General features: G+C 55.4%; 7 protein-coding genes and 1 non-coding gene across 8 annotated transcripts in view; 5 read left to right on the forward strand and 3 right to left on the reverse strand.

Annotated features, from left to right (window-relative positions):
* Positions 1-834: 834 nt before the first annotated feature.
* VTJ04DRAFT_8736 (uncharacterized protein) lies at positions 835-1,125 on the forward strand (the record flags this gene model as incomplete). The annotated part of the gene is made up of 2 exons (XM_069367205.1): positions 835-870; positions 913-1,125. 2 exons carry the CDS (start codon positions 835-837, stop codon positions 1,123-1,125), a joined length of 249 nt encoding a protein of 82 aa, XP_069215557.1.
* A 101-nt stretch (positions 1,126-1,226) lies between these two features.
* VTJ04DRAFT_8737 (uncharacterized protein) lies at positions 1,227-4,973 on the reverse strand (the record flags this gene model as incomplete). Its single annotated transcript, XM_069367206.1, has 9 exons — positions 1,227-1,464; positions 1,539-2,337; positions 2,401-2,871; positions 2,933-3,692; positions 3,753-4,474; positions 4,531-4,602; positions 4,659-4,731; positions 4,805-4,834; positions 4,908-4,973. The coding sequence occupies 9 exons, from the start codon at positions 4,971-4,973 to the stop codon at positions 1,227-1,229; spliced, it is 3,231 nt and encodes a 1,076-aa protein (XP_069215558.1).
* Positions 4,974-5,062: 89 nt separating this feature from the next.
* VTJ04DRAFT_8738 (uncharacterized protein) lies at positions 5,063-5,284 on the forward strand (the record flags this gene model as incomplete). Its single annotated transcript, XM_069367207.1, has 1 exon — positions 5,063-5,284. One exon carries the CDS (start codon positions 5,063-5,065, stop codon positions 5,282-5,284), a length of 222 nt encoding a protein of 73 aa, XP_069215559.1.
* Positions 5,285-6,106: 822 nt separating this feature from the next.
* On the reverse strand, positions 6,107-6,189 carry VTJ04DRAFT_t128. The gene has a single exon. It is a non-coding gene; the product is annotated as a tRNA-Trp (tRNA).
* Positions 6,190-7,197: 1,008 nt separating this feature from the next.
* Positions 7,198-8,142, forward strand: VTJ04DRAFT_8739 (uncharacterized protein; the record flags this gene model as incomplete). The annotated part of the gene is made up of 3 exons (XM_069367208.1): positions 7,198-7,201; positions 7,691-7,937; positions 8,130-8,142. 3 exons carry the CDS (start codon positions 7,198-7,200, stop codon positions 8,140-8,142), a joined length of 264 nt encoding a protein of 87 aa, XP_069215560.1.
* Positions 8,143-8,163: 21 nt separating this feature from the next.
* On the forward strand, positions 8,164-9,315 carry VTJ04DRAFT_8740 (uncharacterized protein; the record flags this gene model as incomplete). Its single annotated transcript, XM_069367210.1, has 1 exon — positions 8,164-9,315. The coding sequence occupies one exon, from the start codon at positions 8,164-8,166 to the stop codon at positions 9,313-9,315; it is 1,152 nt and encodes a 383-aa protein (XP_069215561.1).
* A 56-nt stretch (positions 9,316-9,371) lies between these two features.
* On the reverse strand, positions 9,372-9,832 carry VTJ04DRAFT_8741 (uncharacterized protein; the record flags this gene model as incomplete). Its single annotated transcript, XM_069367211.1, has 3 exons — positions 9,372-9,455; positions 9,526-9,693; positions 9,758-9,832. 3 exons carry the CDS (start codon positions 9,830-9,832, stop codon positions 9,372-9,374), a joined length of 327 nt encoding a protein of 108 aa, XP_069215562.1.
* Positions 9,833-10,229: 397 nt separating this feature from the next.
* The window catches only part of VTJ04DRAFT_8742 (uncharacterized protein), a gene marked incomplete at both ends in the record, with an annotated part of 2,960 nt that continues 1,179 nt past the window's right edge, over positions 10,230-12,010 (forward strand). Inside the window, 3 exons of the mRNA XM_069367212.1 lie at positions 10,230-10,254; positions 10,350-10,416; positions 10,491-11,928. Of these exons, the coding sequence (XP_069215563.1) occupies positions 10,230-10,254; positions 10,350-10,416; positions 10,491-11,928 (1,530 nt within the window). The remainder of the gene's footprint in view (positions 10,255-10,349; positions 10,417-10,490; positions 11,929-12,010) is intronic.

Raw genomic sequence — 12,010 nt, forward strand, 5'->3', positions numbered from 1 at the left:
TACGGCAGTTGGAACCATTCAGTTGGCGTTGGCGGCCCCCTAGTCAGTCCGATGACGATGGTAACCACATCAATATCCCGTCCGCTCGTGCCTCGGGACAGGCCGCGTCGAATCCCCTGCAGGTCGAATAAAAATGACAGAAAGAAAATGGTAACTAATTGTTCTTCAGCTGTTGCAGACGCCAATGAAGATGCAAAAACAAGTCTTTTGGATTGGATGTTGATGGTTCGAAAGCAGCTGAATGAGCCAAGTCCAACCCAAGTCAATCCAACCCCATGTCCGTGTCCTTGTCCGCATCCGTCAACCCTGAACCCCCCTGAAAACCACCCAATCTGTTGTCAACATCAACAAGACAAGACGGGACGGAAATAATAACCTGGCCATTGTGTATGCCTAGACTTGAACACATATCAAAGACGCGAATCCCCCATTGACATTGAACAATAAAGTGAGCAATTCCCCCGAGACCTGCCTTCAACCTGATACATATCTACCTGATGTAACTATAAGTACATACAGTAGAGCGTCCAAGCGAACTGCACTTTGACCCCTATGTCCCATCACAGGGAGCAAATACGAGAGCCAAGTTGATTCCGAAACCACCAACAACCGGAGAAACCCTCCTTACCTCCTCCGTACAACACTTGATCTACAGCACATGCAAGCCGCGTCAAACATCCCCGTTTCCATAAGACAAGACAAGCAGTACTTCATATCCCCGGCCGGCGAAACAATCGCTGTGCTTCAAGCACACCACCTCATCCGAAACCCAGGTCGTTGACACAGGACACGAGAAACGCACGCAGCAGCTTCATCCACCCTTTCACGACATTCATGGCACACGGCCTCCCGCCGTTCCAGATCAGAACCGTCTTCTTCTATTGGTATCACTACAGTATCCCATCCACATAGGAAACCACCACCACCATCTTTCCCCAGGAGGATCCGACACGCAAATTCCGGCTTTCGCCCTCTTTTTTCCCTCTTTCTTCCACACACACAAAAACTCAAAACATTATTTTTCCTCCTCTAGCATGCCAACAGCCATTTCACCTGAGCGGTGAGAGAGCCACTGGGGCTAGACTGCTGGCCATGATCAAGGACCGGAAACATCACAGCCCATAAAACTCCCACCCATCCCCCTGCCCACCACCACCATCTCCAAACTCGACTCCCTTTCTCTCCTCCCCACGCGGAATTTCATTCCTAAACTCCACCCCGACCAGTCACAGCTCCTCATCCTCAAGCTCCGACGGTTTCAGCAAACCGCTGACCTTGGACCGGCGCTCGATATCGGCCGCACGCGCGTCGCGCTCCTGCTGCTCCTTCTCCACCTGGTACAGCTCGGCATTGTCGCCCGCGAACTCGCGCAGCGAAATGAGGAAGTCGCGCAGCGCCACACGCAACCGATCGTATTGCGTGTTGTAGGCGAAGAGGGACTCGACGAACGTGTTGACTTGGACACTGTACAAATGACACGCGTCAGCATCCCAAAACCCAAAATATGCTTTTGATCGACATTAGAAATGGAAACTTACGGAGTCAGGTTGGCAAACGCGTTCTGCAACAAGGTGCTAACAAAGGTGCCCAAGAACTCGCGGTTGCTCGTGCCCAACGGCGCCTGGCCCTCCTGGTAGATGGGACCTTGGATCTTGGGCTGCGACCCGTCCGCCGGCGACACAAAGTAGAACATGCGCATGAGCAGCAGGGACTGGGTCTTGAAACCCGCCTTGTGATCCGGATCCGTGAGCACGAAGAAGACATCCTGCAGGATGGGAAGGAAGAATTGCTGGAAGAAAGCATTGCACGTCCCGACGTCCGTCTTCTCGGCGATGTTGTTAATCAATTCGAGGCACATGTTAAGGCCCGCCGTTTCGACATCCCGGTTATCGTGCTTGCTGGCCCACATGCAGGCGTCAATGACGAACTTGAACTGCCGATTGTCCATCTTGAGCAGAGCTGGGAAGCAATGCAAGTTGATCGCGCGGAGCAGATTGAAAAACTCCACGCGGTGCTCGGGGTACTCGGAGAAGTCCTTGTTGATCATATCCAGCGTGCACTCAAACACGTTCTCCATAATCACGGGAACTTGGTCCTCCATGAGGCCCTGGAGCTTCGAGATAATCGCCGTCATGGCCTTCAGAACCTCAGCATCTCGGGCGCCAGGAACGTTGCGGTTGTAGTCGACCAGAACCGAATCGAGGAGTTGAGGAACCATCTGGGCCCTGACAGCTTGGGGATCCTCTGTTTTCTCGACAAAGATCTCCACCAGCTTGAGGATCTCCTTCTTGATGGTGCGCAGGCCACGGACCTTGGGCATCTTGGTCGCAATTTCACCTGCAAAAATGTTCAGCATCCAAAAGTTACACCAAAGATATCAGAATCATCACCATTGCTTACCATCGCGAGCAACTGCCTCCGAGATGAGCTGGCTCGTGGCCGCATACATCGACAACATGTCGTTGTAGAGACGACCGATCTGGGGGAAGAAGTAGGGTCCGATGGACGAGCAAGCGGACACGTTCGTCTTCATGATGTTGCCAATGATCTTGATCGTCTCGGCGTCTTGGAGGATGGCAGGATTCATGTTGGCCTGCTTGATAATCTCGTCCCAAGCCGCGTTCGGAATCGCCATGAGCTCCTCGAGCAGGCGCACCTGCTGATTCTTATTGCCCTGGGCGGCGACCATGTAGCCGCACGCCTCATAGAAGGTGTGAACCTGCTGAGGAGTCAAGTCGCAGGTGATCTTGGCCAGGTTCTTGATGATCTCCTCAATGAAGGGCTCGTTCTCACTAGGCTGGAGGGCGACAAAGTGGCGCCTGCATGACTTGGCGATCTTGATGAACGTATCGCAAGCCATGTCCTGAACACCTGAGGAAATGTCAGTCCAAAGTTCGCTTCTCGACTCCGCTGAGTAGTCGAGTTGACTCACCTTCATGAGACTCATGCATGAACTCGAACAGCTTATTGACTACCGTCTTAAGGAACTTCCAGTGAGCCTTGAGGAAGCGCGGGTATTGCCCAACAATATACATGATGTTGCTGGCAACGACGGCTTTGTTGTCCTTGCCGCGCTTCATTTCGGTGAGGCCCAGCAGATCCTTGATGACGGTAACGAGGAAGCGCTTCTCCGTCTCCTCGTTCATGGCCAGGGAGATGGAACCGATAGCCCAGCAGAGCACATTGCAGTTGTGCCACGACCACTCGGAGCCGTCCACCTGGCGGGCGAGCTTCTCGGTCATGATCTGCTCCGTGTCGACGACATCGAGATGGGTAAGGTAGACAAGGCATTCGCGGATAGTCTTGTAAAGCTGGACCGTGTCTGTCTCCTTCACGAACTCGCGAACAATCTCGCCCTCGTCGTTTTCGACAATCAGCACTTCCTCCGGGCGCACCATCTTCTCGATCATGACGACCCGTAGGTTCGACAGGACTTCGTTGTACTTGTGCTTGCGGAGGGGGTAGTTGGCGAGGATGGCCGGGTTAGGAGCACCGCCGCCACTGTTCCCGAGAGCCAGGGGCTTCATTTCGGCGATGGGGAGATTCATCATCTCTTCATACAGCTCCTGAACAAGCTTCAGCCAGTAATCGAGGCAGATCTTGAAGATCTCGCGGTCGTCAATCTGAGAGATGCGGATCAGGTAGTAGTGGCCGTGGGTCAAGAAGTCGCGGTTCGGGAGGTTCTCAATGAGCTACAGAGAGTCAGCAACGACAGCGAGGAGGTAAGGCAAAACTGAAAGGTCAAAACTCACAGGCAGGTGCACGGTGAAGAAGTTGCAGAGAAACAAGGCCAGGTTCTGGATGAACTCTTGGTCCCTCGAGTTGCTCTGCGGATACGTCGACTTGAGGTCCATCTCCAAGGGAATAATGTTGGAGATGGAGGTCAGAACCTCGGTGAACATCTTGACCAGCTGCTCATCGTACGAATTGATCTGGCCGGGGCCGCCCGTCTGCAAGCCGCCAATTTCGGTCAGGACCTGGAGGGTGACGTTGCGGAACTCGGGAACCTCGAGGAAGCGTGACCGCAAGGTGTCGATGAGGGGAGTCTCGAAAATGTAGCCCAGGGGAATCCAGTTGCAGAAACGCAGCAGGGTCTCGAGGGTAGCCTTGATCAGGCTCGGCTGAGTTGCGCTGTTAAGGATCTCTGAGCAGAGCTGGAAGATCTGGGAGAACTCGGCGCACATGGTGCTCTTGAGGTTGCGGGTCTTGGTTGACGTCATCTGCTCAGCCGAGTAATCGAACACTTCCTCAGAAAGCAGGCGGAGGATGATCATGTTGTTCTCGCAGACCGACAGGCTTGAGTGGCAGGCCGAGATGATCTCGTTGATGAAGGTGGGCCAGTTGTGCGGCCATTCCTGCTTGAGTACCGAAACAAGGACGAGGTTGAGCTTGTTGAGGAGGGTACGATGCTGGCGGAGGGACTCCTCGGAGCTTGAGCACTGCAGGATGTACTGCACGACAAAGTTGCGAATTCCTGGAGGTCGGTGTTAACAGGGTGGTATGGACGGCCGTACACAAAAGAAAACTTGCCTTGACATTGCTCCCGTGGCAACACCTTCCACCTTGTCATGATGACCGTGTCGAGAACCTGCAAACCCAGGACTGGTTCTGTGTCAGCTCGCGATCCGTTCGATTGGGGGTCGGGAAGGGGCGCAAACATTTGGTCTGCTCGTACGTCGCCCTCGACAAGATCTCGTCGACCATCAGCCAGGCATCGGGGTCTTCCTTGAACTATCGCATCGGTTAGCTTGGAGAAGACTTTTGCGGGGTACCCGACCCGGGGATGTTGCGGAGGTCAACATACCTGATTCAGTGCGGCTTGCGCAGCTTTTTGCTGTTTGAAGGAGTCCAGGTCAGCAAACGTTATGCCTACACAGAGATGGACTGGCACGACGAGGCTTCAGTACCTGCTCGCCACGGCCTTCGTAGAAGGCTCGGACAGTTGCGTCTAGCTCCTCAATGGTGGGAGCCATGATCGATCAGAATGTGGAAGTGTGATGGTGTCTGGCGATTCCCAAGATGAAGAGGAAGCAGAATTCAATCCGCGACGCCGAGATGCGGTATGCAGGATGCCTCAGGTGTGGATGTGGGATGCGGGGGAGGTAGCCTGTACAGGAAGAAGAAGAACGCAGGTTGGTCGCGGATTGGGGTGGGGGTTTGTTTGGTTGGAGATGGGAAGGGCCCGGATGGAAAAAAAAGGGCCAGGACGGGACGGGGTATGGAAAATGTCGAGGTAGAGCCCGGAGGCGGTCAAGGAGTTGGTGGAGGAGGAGTGATGCTCTAAGGGAAAAGAGGGTGGGCAGTGAAATGACGAAGCATCGAGAAAAGAACTGGGTTGAGAAAGTCTGAGATTGAGAGAATGAAGTCGGGTTGAAGCAACGGAAGCTCCAAAAGGCGACCTGACCCCACCAGCCTCTCGATTGTTGCTGCAACCCCGCCTTCGGCCCGTTGTGCTGGCACTGGGCAGAGCTTCTATGGACCCACCGGGCAACCGCTGCTTACATCAACAACCGCCGTTGCTGTGGAAAACGACGACGAACAATCTGGTGATGGAATCAGGGCCCAGAAAACTGCACACAATTCGAGAAGCATTCGAGGCACATGATATGTTACCATGCACTTGTGGATAGTAATTTAACAAGCATCTACGGAGTAAAGGCAGGTACCCAACTGGGTTGCTGGTCGGGCTTCACGGAACTCTTGGAGAACCCCTAACCCTCTTCGGCGCCTGCGGGTTGACGATGTTAGTGTAATGACATGCATTTGCCTGATGGCTTGCGTTCGTTCGGGGCTCGGCTGCAAACCGAGAAGTAGATGTCAACTCAGTGCAGTTCATTGGAGAAAGCTCCGAGGGGACTACGCTTAGGTAAGTCGTATATTTTTTACACGTCATTCTATGGACGAGGAGCATTTTCTCTCTACGACCCCTCAGCCTCCCCTCCAACCTGCTCCCCCAGCCATCCAATGGATCCAACCACTCACACAACGGGCATCCCTCAGGTGGAGCATTGCACGGCAAAAAAGAGATTCATGCTGGTGGAGTTCCAGGCAAAAACAACCCCGCAGAAATGGACGCCTGGAAAAACACAGAGAAAAAAGAGGGATTTGAGGCCTACCCGATTTGAACGGATAACCTTTCGATGGCTTGGATAGCTGGAGTCGAACGCGCTACCGTTGCGCCAAGGCCCCTTGACTCGTGGTTGAATTCCAATGTCACGGAAAGGACACTATGGCGTTGGTGAGGCTGCACCCGGACTGAGGCCGAACCGAAGTCTGTGAGTCAATCTGCCACCGAGGGGCAAGACGTCCATTACCAGCATTACCAGCTTGGACATTGGTCAAGAATTGTACTCATAAGCTACAGACACATCTCTGTATCTGCTTAACTGTTGCCGGTCAAAGCCAAAATACCTCGGGGCAAGTCCCTAACTGACGTCAGTTTGCCACGGGTGAACGTTGCACCCTGATCGACGGGAGTCCCGGTTAACTGCGGGATACCATAATCAAGCCATGTGTTCGCAAAGATCGACACATTGAAGCCTACAACTCTCTTGAAGAACTTCCTAACTAGGTAATTGCGCACTGCTTGGCCATAACGGCGGCGATTTTGGCATTGTTCGCAACTCGCGCTGCCTCTCCGATCAAAGAGAGACCAGAGACTTGAACGGCCCGGCATTCTGGAGCAACCTGGAGTCGACGGGTTTAAGCAACCCCAAAAATAACCCAGGCACTCCTCCACCAAGGGATCTTCCCTGGCACTCGAGGACCCGGGCAAATGGAACCCAAGATTCGCTGGTTGTCGAGTCAGGCTAGTCTTCACGGGCTCGGGCTTTTACATGACCGAACACCTCGAGGTTAACGTTGCCCTTACAATTACAAGCCGACCGCGCTGTGCCATCTCGTCAGGGTCAATGTAGGCACCTAGCAGTGATGCTGCGTGACATTGCCATAGGCAACGTAACCACACGTTCCCGACTGTTGCCGCACACAAGTCCCAAATCCTTTGATGTCAGGTTGGATTTCCTGGCCGACAGTGGCCCTCAGGCCGCTCTCTGCATGGACAGGTTGCGGAGCGGGACCCACCAAACTTAAATTGCCCAGGCACAGTCCAGCACCGGAGCATCTGTCGTCCAAACCTGACATCGACTGAACACAGCCCACGCTGCCTTAGTTGCTTGTTTCGTTGGAACTCAGGATATGAGTGCGTAGAGCTGTATGTGAGCACGCTTGGTTGCCGCAGAGGGAGTTATACGAGAAAACCGGAGTATTTCTTGTCGCGATTGTTCGTAATTGCGTGGGCGTGTGAGAGAAAAAAAGACTGTGCGGCTGCACGGAGTGAGCAACCAAGCCGCATTGGGCTGGCCACCCCGGAGACGAAGCCAAATCCAGACAATTCCAGTGGGCTGTGCGCGTCTTTAAGCCATCCATTCTTTCCCGGTGACCCGCCAAATGAACGGGCCAAGCCGCTCTCAGCTGCTGATCAAAAGAGAAAGCAACCCACCTCCAGTCTCTCGCTTCCCACCACCGTGACTCTCTCAAAGTCCCCGTCCGTTCCTTGCTTGACATTTCGCATCCACGCCCTTCCCGTCGCTCCCTTGTGTCTGCAACCTCAGGTCGCTTTTGGCCTCGACGATCAACTCCACGTCGAGCGCCATCGCGAACAAATGTCCTACTAACTAGCTTCTCGCAGCGCCTCCTTTTGTTTGTCTGCACCCCCTTTTTGATCTGCGCCGACGTGTCTGCCCAGTCGCACGCACACACGCACAGTCACCTTCCCCGTCGCGCCATCGCGACCGTCGGCCTACCCCCTTCAGCCTCAGTCCAGGGCACTTCTTCAATCCCTTTTCGCCTCTCTTGCCCTTCTTCTCTGTGTCATCCCTAACTCTTCAAACCACACCTTTGCCCGTGGTGATTTCTCCCTCATTATTTTTTTCAAGGTCAGTGTGCCTTTTTTTTTTCGCAAATCTCTCCACCAGGAAGCTCAACATCCACCCCTGATAACCCTCTCCTATTCTCCCCTGCAGCCGACGCGACCGGACATGCCCACTCCTCCACCTTGTGCCTGGTGTTCCATTGAACCGTACCCATCCATGACTCGGACACCGAACTGACGCGTCGCACTTGCTCAGGAATTTCCCATAGCTAGGGCGTCAATTATTTACAATGGCCGACAAGAACACCACCGACGTCCCAGAGACGCCGAGCACCGACGTCCCTGAGGAGCCGATCACCACTGACCCTCCAACCACTCCTACTTCGCCTAACCCCCCTCCCACCAGCACTCCTGATCCTCCGACAACAACACCAACAACGACATCAAGCGAAACCAGCGAGAGCCCGCCGCCTCCTCCTCCTCCCCCTCCGACATCAGACACGCCTGATCCAAGCCCAACACCGACAGAGAACCCTCAAGAGCCCACGCCACCGCCTGTCCAGACAAGTACCGAGATCACGACCCTCACTTCGTATTATACGCCGACGCCAACCATCCCTGGCGATACCGGGTCATCTGTTACTCCCACCTCCACCAACCCTGGTGCCATCAGCCCGGGCGACAACTCGAGCGGCGGGCTAAGCAGCAGCGCCAAGATCGCTATCGCTGTGGTTGTGCCCATTGCTGCTGTCGCCATCCTCGTCCTCGTCGGCCTCTTCCTCTGGCGCAAGCGGAAGCAACGCAAGGATGCTGAAGAACAACGTCGCAAGGAGGTCGAAGACTACGGCTACAACCCGAACGCCGACCCGACTCCAACCATTCCCAACGTAGCCGGCGTTCCGTATGATGATTCGACAACTGGTTATCGCGGATGGGGTTCCACGACGGCGGGCGGTTCGACGGGCAGGAAGGCGAGCACCACCATGTCTGGTGGAGCCGGTGCTTATTCCGACATCACCAGCTCCCCCCCACCTGCGCGCGGCGACAACCGCTCCGGCGAGCCGCTGATGAAGGACGGCCCTCCCTCCTCCGAGGGCGAGATCCTCGGTGCGATGGGTCCCTCTGCCGCCAACAACCGCGCCGATGTCCGGCGCGGCCCGTCCAACGCCTCGTCGTCGTACAGCGCGGCAGGAAGGTCGGACGGGTCGGGCGACCAGCCTATCGGTGTTGCTTACAGCGGGCCGAATCCGTACTATGATCAGTACGACCAGTACGGCGGCGGGAATCCGTACGCGAATGATCCATATGGAAACCAGATGCCTGCGGAACTCCCTGGGAACGGGTCGCCGATTATTCGCGACGTGACGGCGAGGAGGAACACGAGGATTGAAAACACGGGGCATTACCCTCAGCAGACGGCGGGGATTTCACAAAACTTTTGAGGCGGAGGCTTGATGTGTAGGTGTAGGTGGTGGGGATTTTCTCTTTTTGGTCCGATCTATCTCATCCATCTATCGTATACGACGGGTGGCTCTCCTCTCTGTTGTCTCGTCTTATCGCTCAACTCTATATTTTTCATCTTCTAATTTTTGGATGGGGGAGTTGAACAGGGAGGAGAGGATGGATTTTCGGGGAGGTTTTTATTCTCTAACTGTAATTTCCATCTTAGCTCTCTGACCGGTCAACGGTCTTGAGATTTTGGTTTGTCGTTTTCTTGTGACGGAGGTTTGGGTATCACTGGGTTGGCTTTGCTGGAAGGAGACGGCTTGCTTGGAAGGAGGGAGGCTCAGTGAGTGTTTGGAACGTGATGTTGGATGTAACTAGGATGTGGTGGGCATGTTTGTGAGAGCATGAATTGATTCATGGTTCTGGCAAGAGAAAAACACGGCAGACCTGGAATCGAGGTGTTGTACGAGGGTTGGTTTGACAACAGAACAAATTTATTTCTCCTTTTTCCATCTTCCCAGGATCTTTAAACAGAAAATATCTTGCGAAATGTTTTGAATATTGTGATTTTCGTTCAGTTTAGAAGTTTGCCTCTGGGTTCAGAAGGCCGTGGAAGACGGCGTTGTCGGTGATGGCAGATGCCCCACCTGCTTGGAGGGGAGCTCGGGTGGGTCTCGACGTGGTTCTGAACTTTTCGGGGCACATCCCACCTTGAAGCAGCGACTCCATCAAGCTGCCTTGCTCCGTAGCCCGACAAACACCAAAACAGCCCCTTGGCTTCAGAAGCACTCCGGTCCTCGACACAAACCGCCGGCTCTTCTTTTCCCATCCTTCGAGTTCTGCTCAACCTACAAGAAAGACCCGACAACAACCACCGCTCCCGCCCCGGCCAGTGCCAACGACAGGCAAGATGCAGGCCCCTGTCTTGGTTATGAGTATGTCCCACCATCATGTCCGCCTCTGAGAAGCCATCCCCCACTTCGACGACATGCTGTTCCCGGATACTGACGTTTTGGTTCACCGTCTACAGACACCCAGAGCGGTGACAGGCAGACTGGGCGTAGGGCCCAGCTGTCCAACATCACCGCCGCCAAAACGTATGCTTGAGCCCCGCCGCCCCTCTCCTCTCAGCACAGAACGACGCCTTGCTCACATACTGCCATGCATCTAGCGTCGCCGACATCATCCGGTCCTGTCTCGGCCCCAAGGCCATGCTCAAGATGCTGCTTGACCCCATGGGCGGCATCGTCCTGACCAACGACGGCCACGCCATCCTCCGCGAAATCGAGGTGTCACACCCGGCGGCCAAGAGCATGATCGAGCTCAGCCGGACGCAAGACGAGGAGGTGGGCGATGGCACGACCACCGTCATTATTCTTGCCGGCGAGATCCTCGCTCAGGCCCTGCCCCAGCTTGAGCGCAACATCCACCCGGTCGTCATCATCCAGGCGTTCAAGCGGGCGCTCAAGGACGCGTTGCAGATCATCGAGGACATCTCTATCCCCATCGACGTCAACGACGACAAGGCCATGCGCCAGCTCATCTCGGCGTCCATCGGCACCAAGTTCGTTTCGCGCTGGTCCGACCTGATGTGCAACCTCGCGCTCAAGGCGGTCCGCACCGTGACCTGGGAGGTGGGCCCCGGCCGGCGCGAGGTGGACATCAAGCGGTACGCGCGCATCGAGAAGGTTCCCGGCGGCGAGATTGAGGACAGCCGTGTTCTGGATGGCGTCATGCTCAACAAGGACATCACGCACCCCAAGATGCGGCGGCGCATCGAGAACCCACGCATCGTCCTGCTCGACTGCCCGCTCGAGTACAAGAAGGGCGAGTCCCAGACCAACATCGAAATCACCAAGGAGGAAGACTGGAACCGCATCCTGCAAATCGAGGAGGAGCAGGTCAAGGCCATGTGCGACGCCATCCTCTCCGTCAAGCCCGACCTGGTCATCACTGAGAAGGGCGTCTCGGACCTGGCGCAGCACTACCTCATGAAGGCCAACGTGACGGCGCTCCGTCGCGTGCGCAAGACGGACAACAACCGCATCGCCCGTGCCACGGGCGCCACCATCGTCAACCGCGTCGAGGACCTGCAGGAGTCCGACGTCGGCACGCGCTGCGGGCTCTTCGAGATCGAAAAGATCGGCGACGAGTACTTCACCTTCCTGACGCAGTGCAAGCAGCCCAAGGCCTGCACCATCCTCCTCCGCGGGCCCAGCAAGGACGTGCTCAACGAGATCGAACGCAACCTGCAGGACGCCATGGGCGTCGCGCGCAATGTCATGTTCCAGCCGCGTCTGTCGCCCGGCGGCGGCGCCACCGAGATGGCCGTCTCGGTGCGCCTCGCGCAGATGGCCAAGAGCATCGAGGGCGTCCAGCAGTGGCCGTACAAGGCGGTGGCGGAGGCGCTGGAGGTAATTCCGCGCACGCTGATCCAGAACGCGGGCAAGAGCCCCGTCAGGGTGTTGACGGAGCTGAGGGCCAAGCACGCCGAGGGCAAGAGCTCGTGGGGCGTCAATGGGGATACGGGCGCCCTAGTGGATATGAAGGAGTACGGCGTTTGGGAGCCGGAGGCGATTAAGGTGCAGAGCATGAAGACGGCTATTGAGGTATGTTTGTTTTTTTTTTTTTTTTTTTTTTTTTTTTTTTTTTTTTTTTTTTTTTTTTCTTTCTTCTTACTACTACTACTAC

Source organism: Mycothermus thermophilus, assembly GCF_041956435.1.
Source record: "Mycothermus thermophilus strain CBS 625.91 unplaced genomic scaffold VTJ04scaffold_6, whole genome shotgun sequence".
NCBI classification, from domain to species: domain Eukaryota; kingdom Fungi; phylum Ascomycota; class Sordariomycetes; order Sordariales; family Chaetomiaceae; genus Mycothermus; species Mycothermus thermophilus.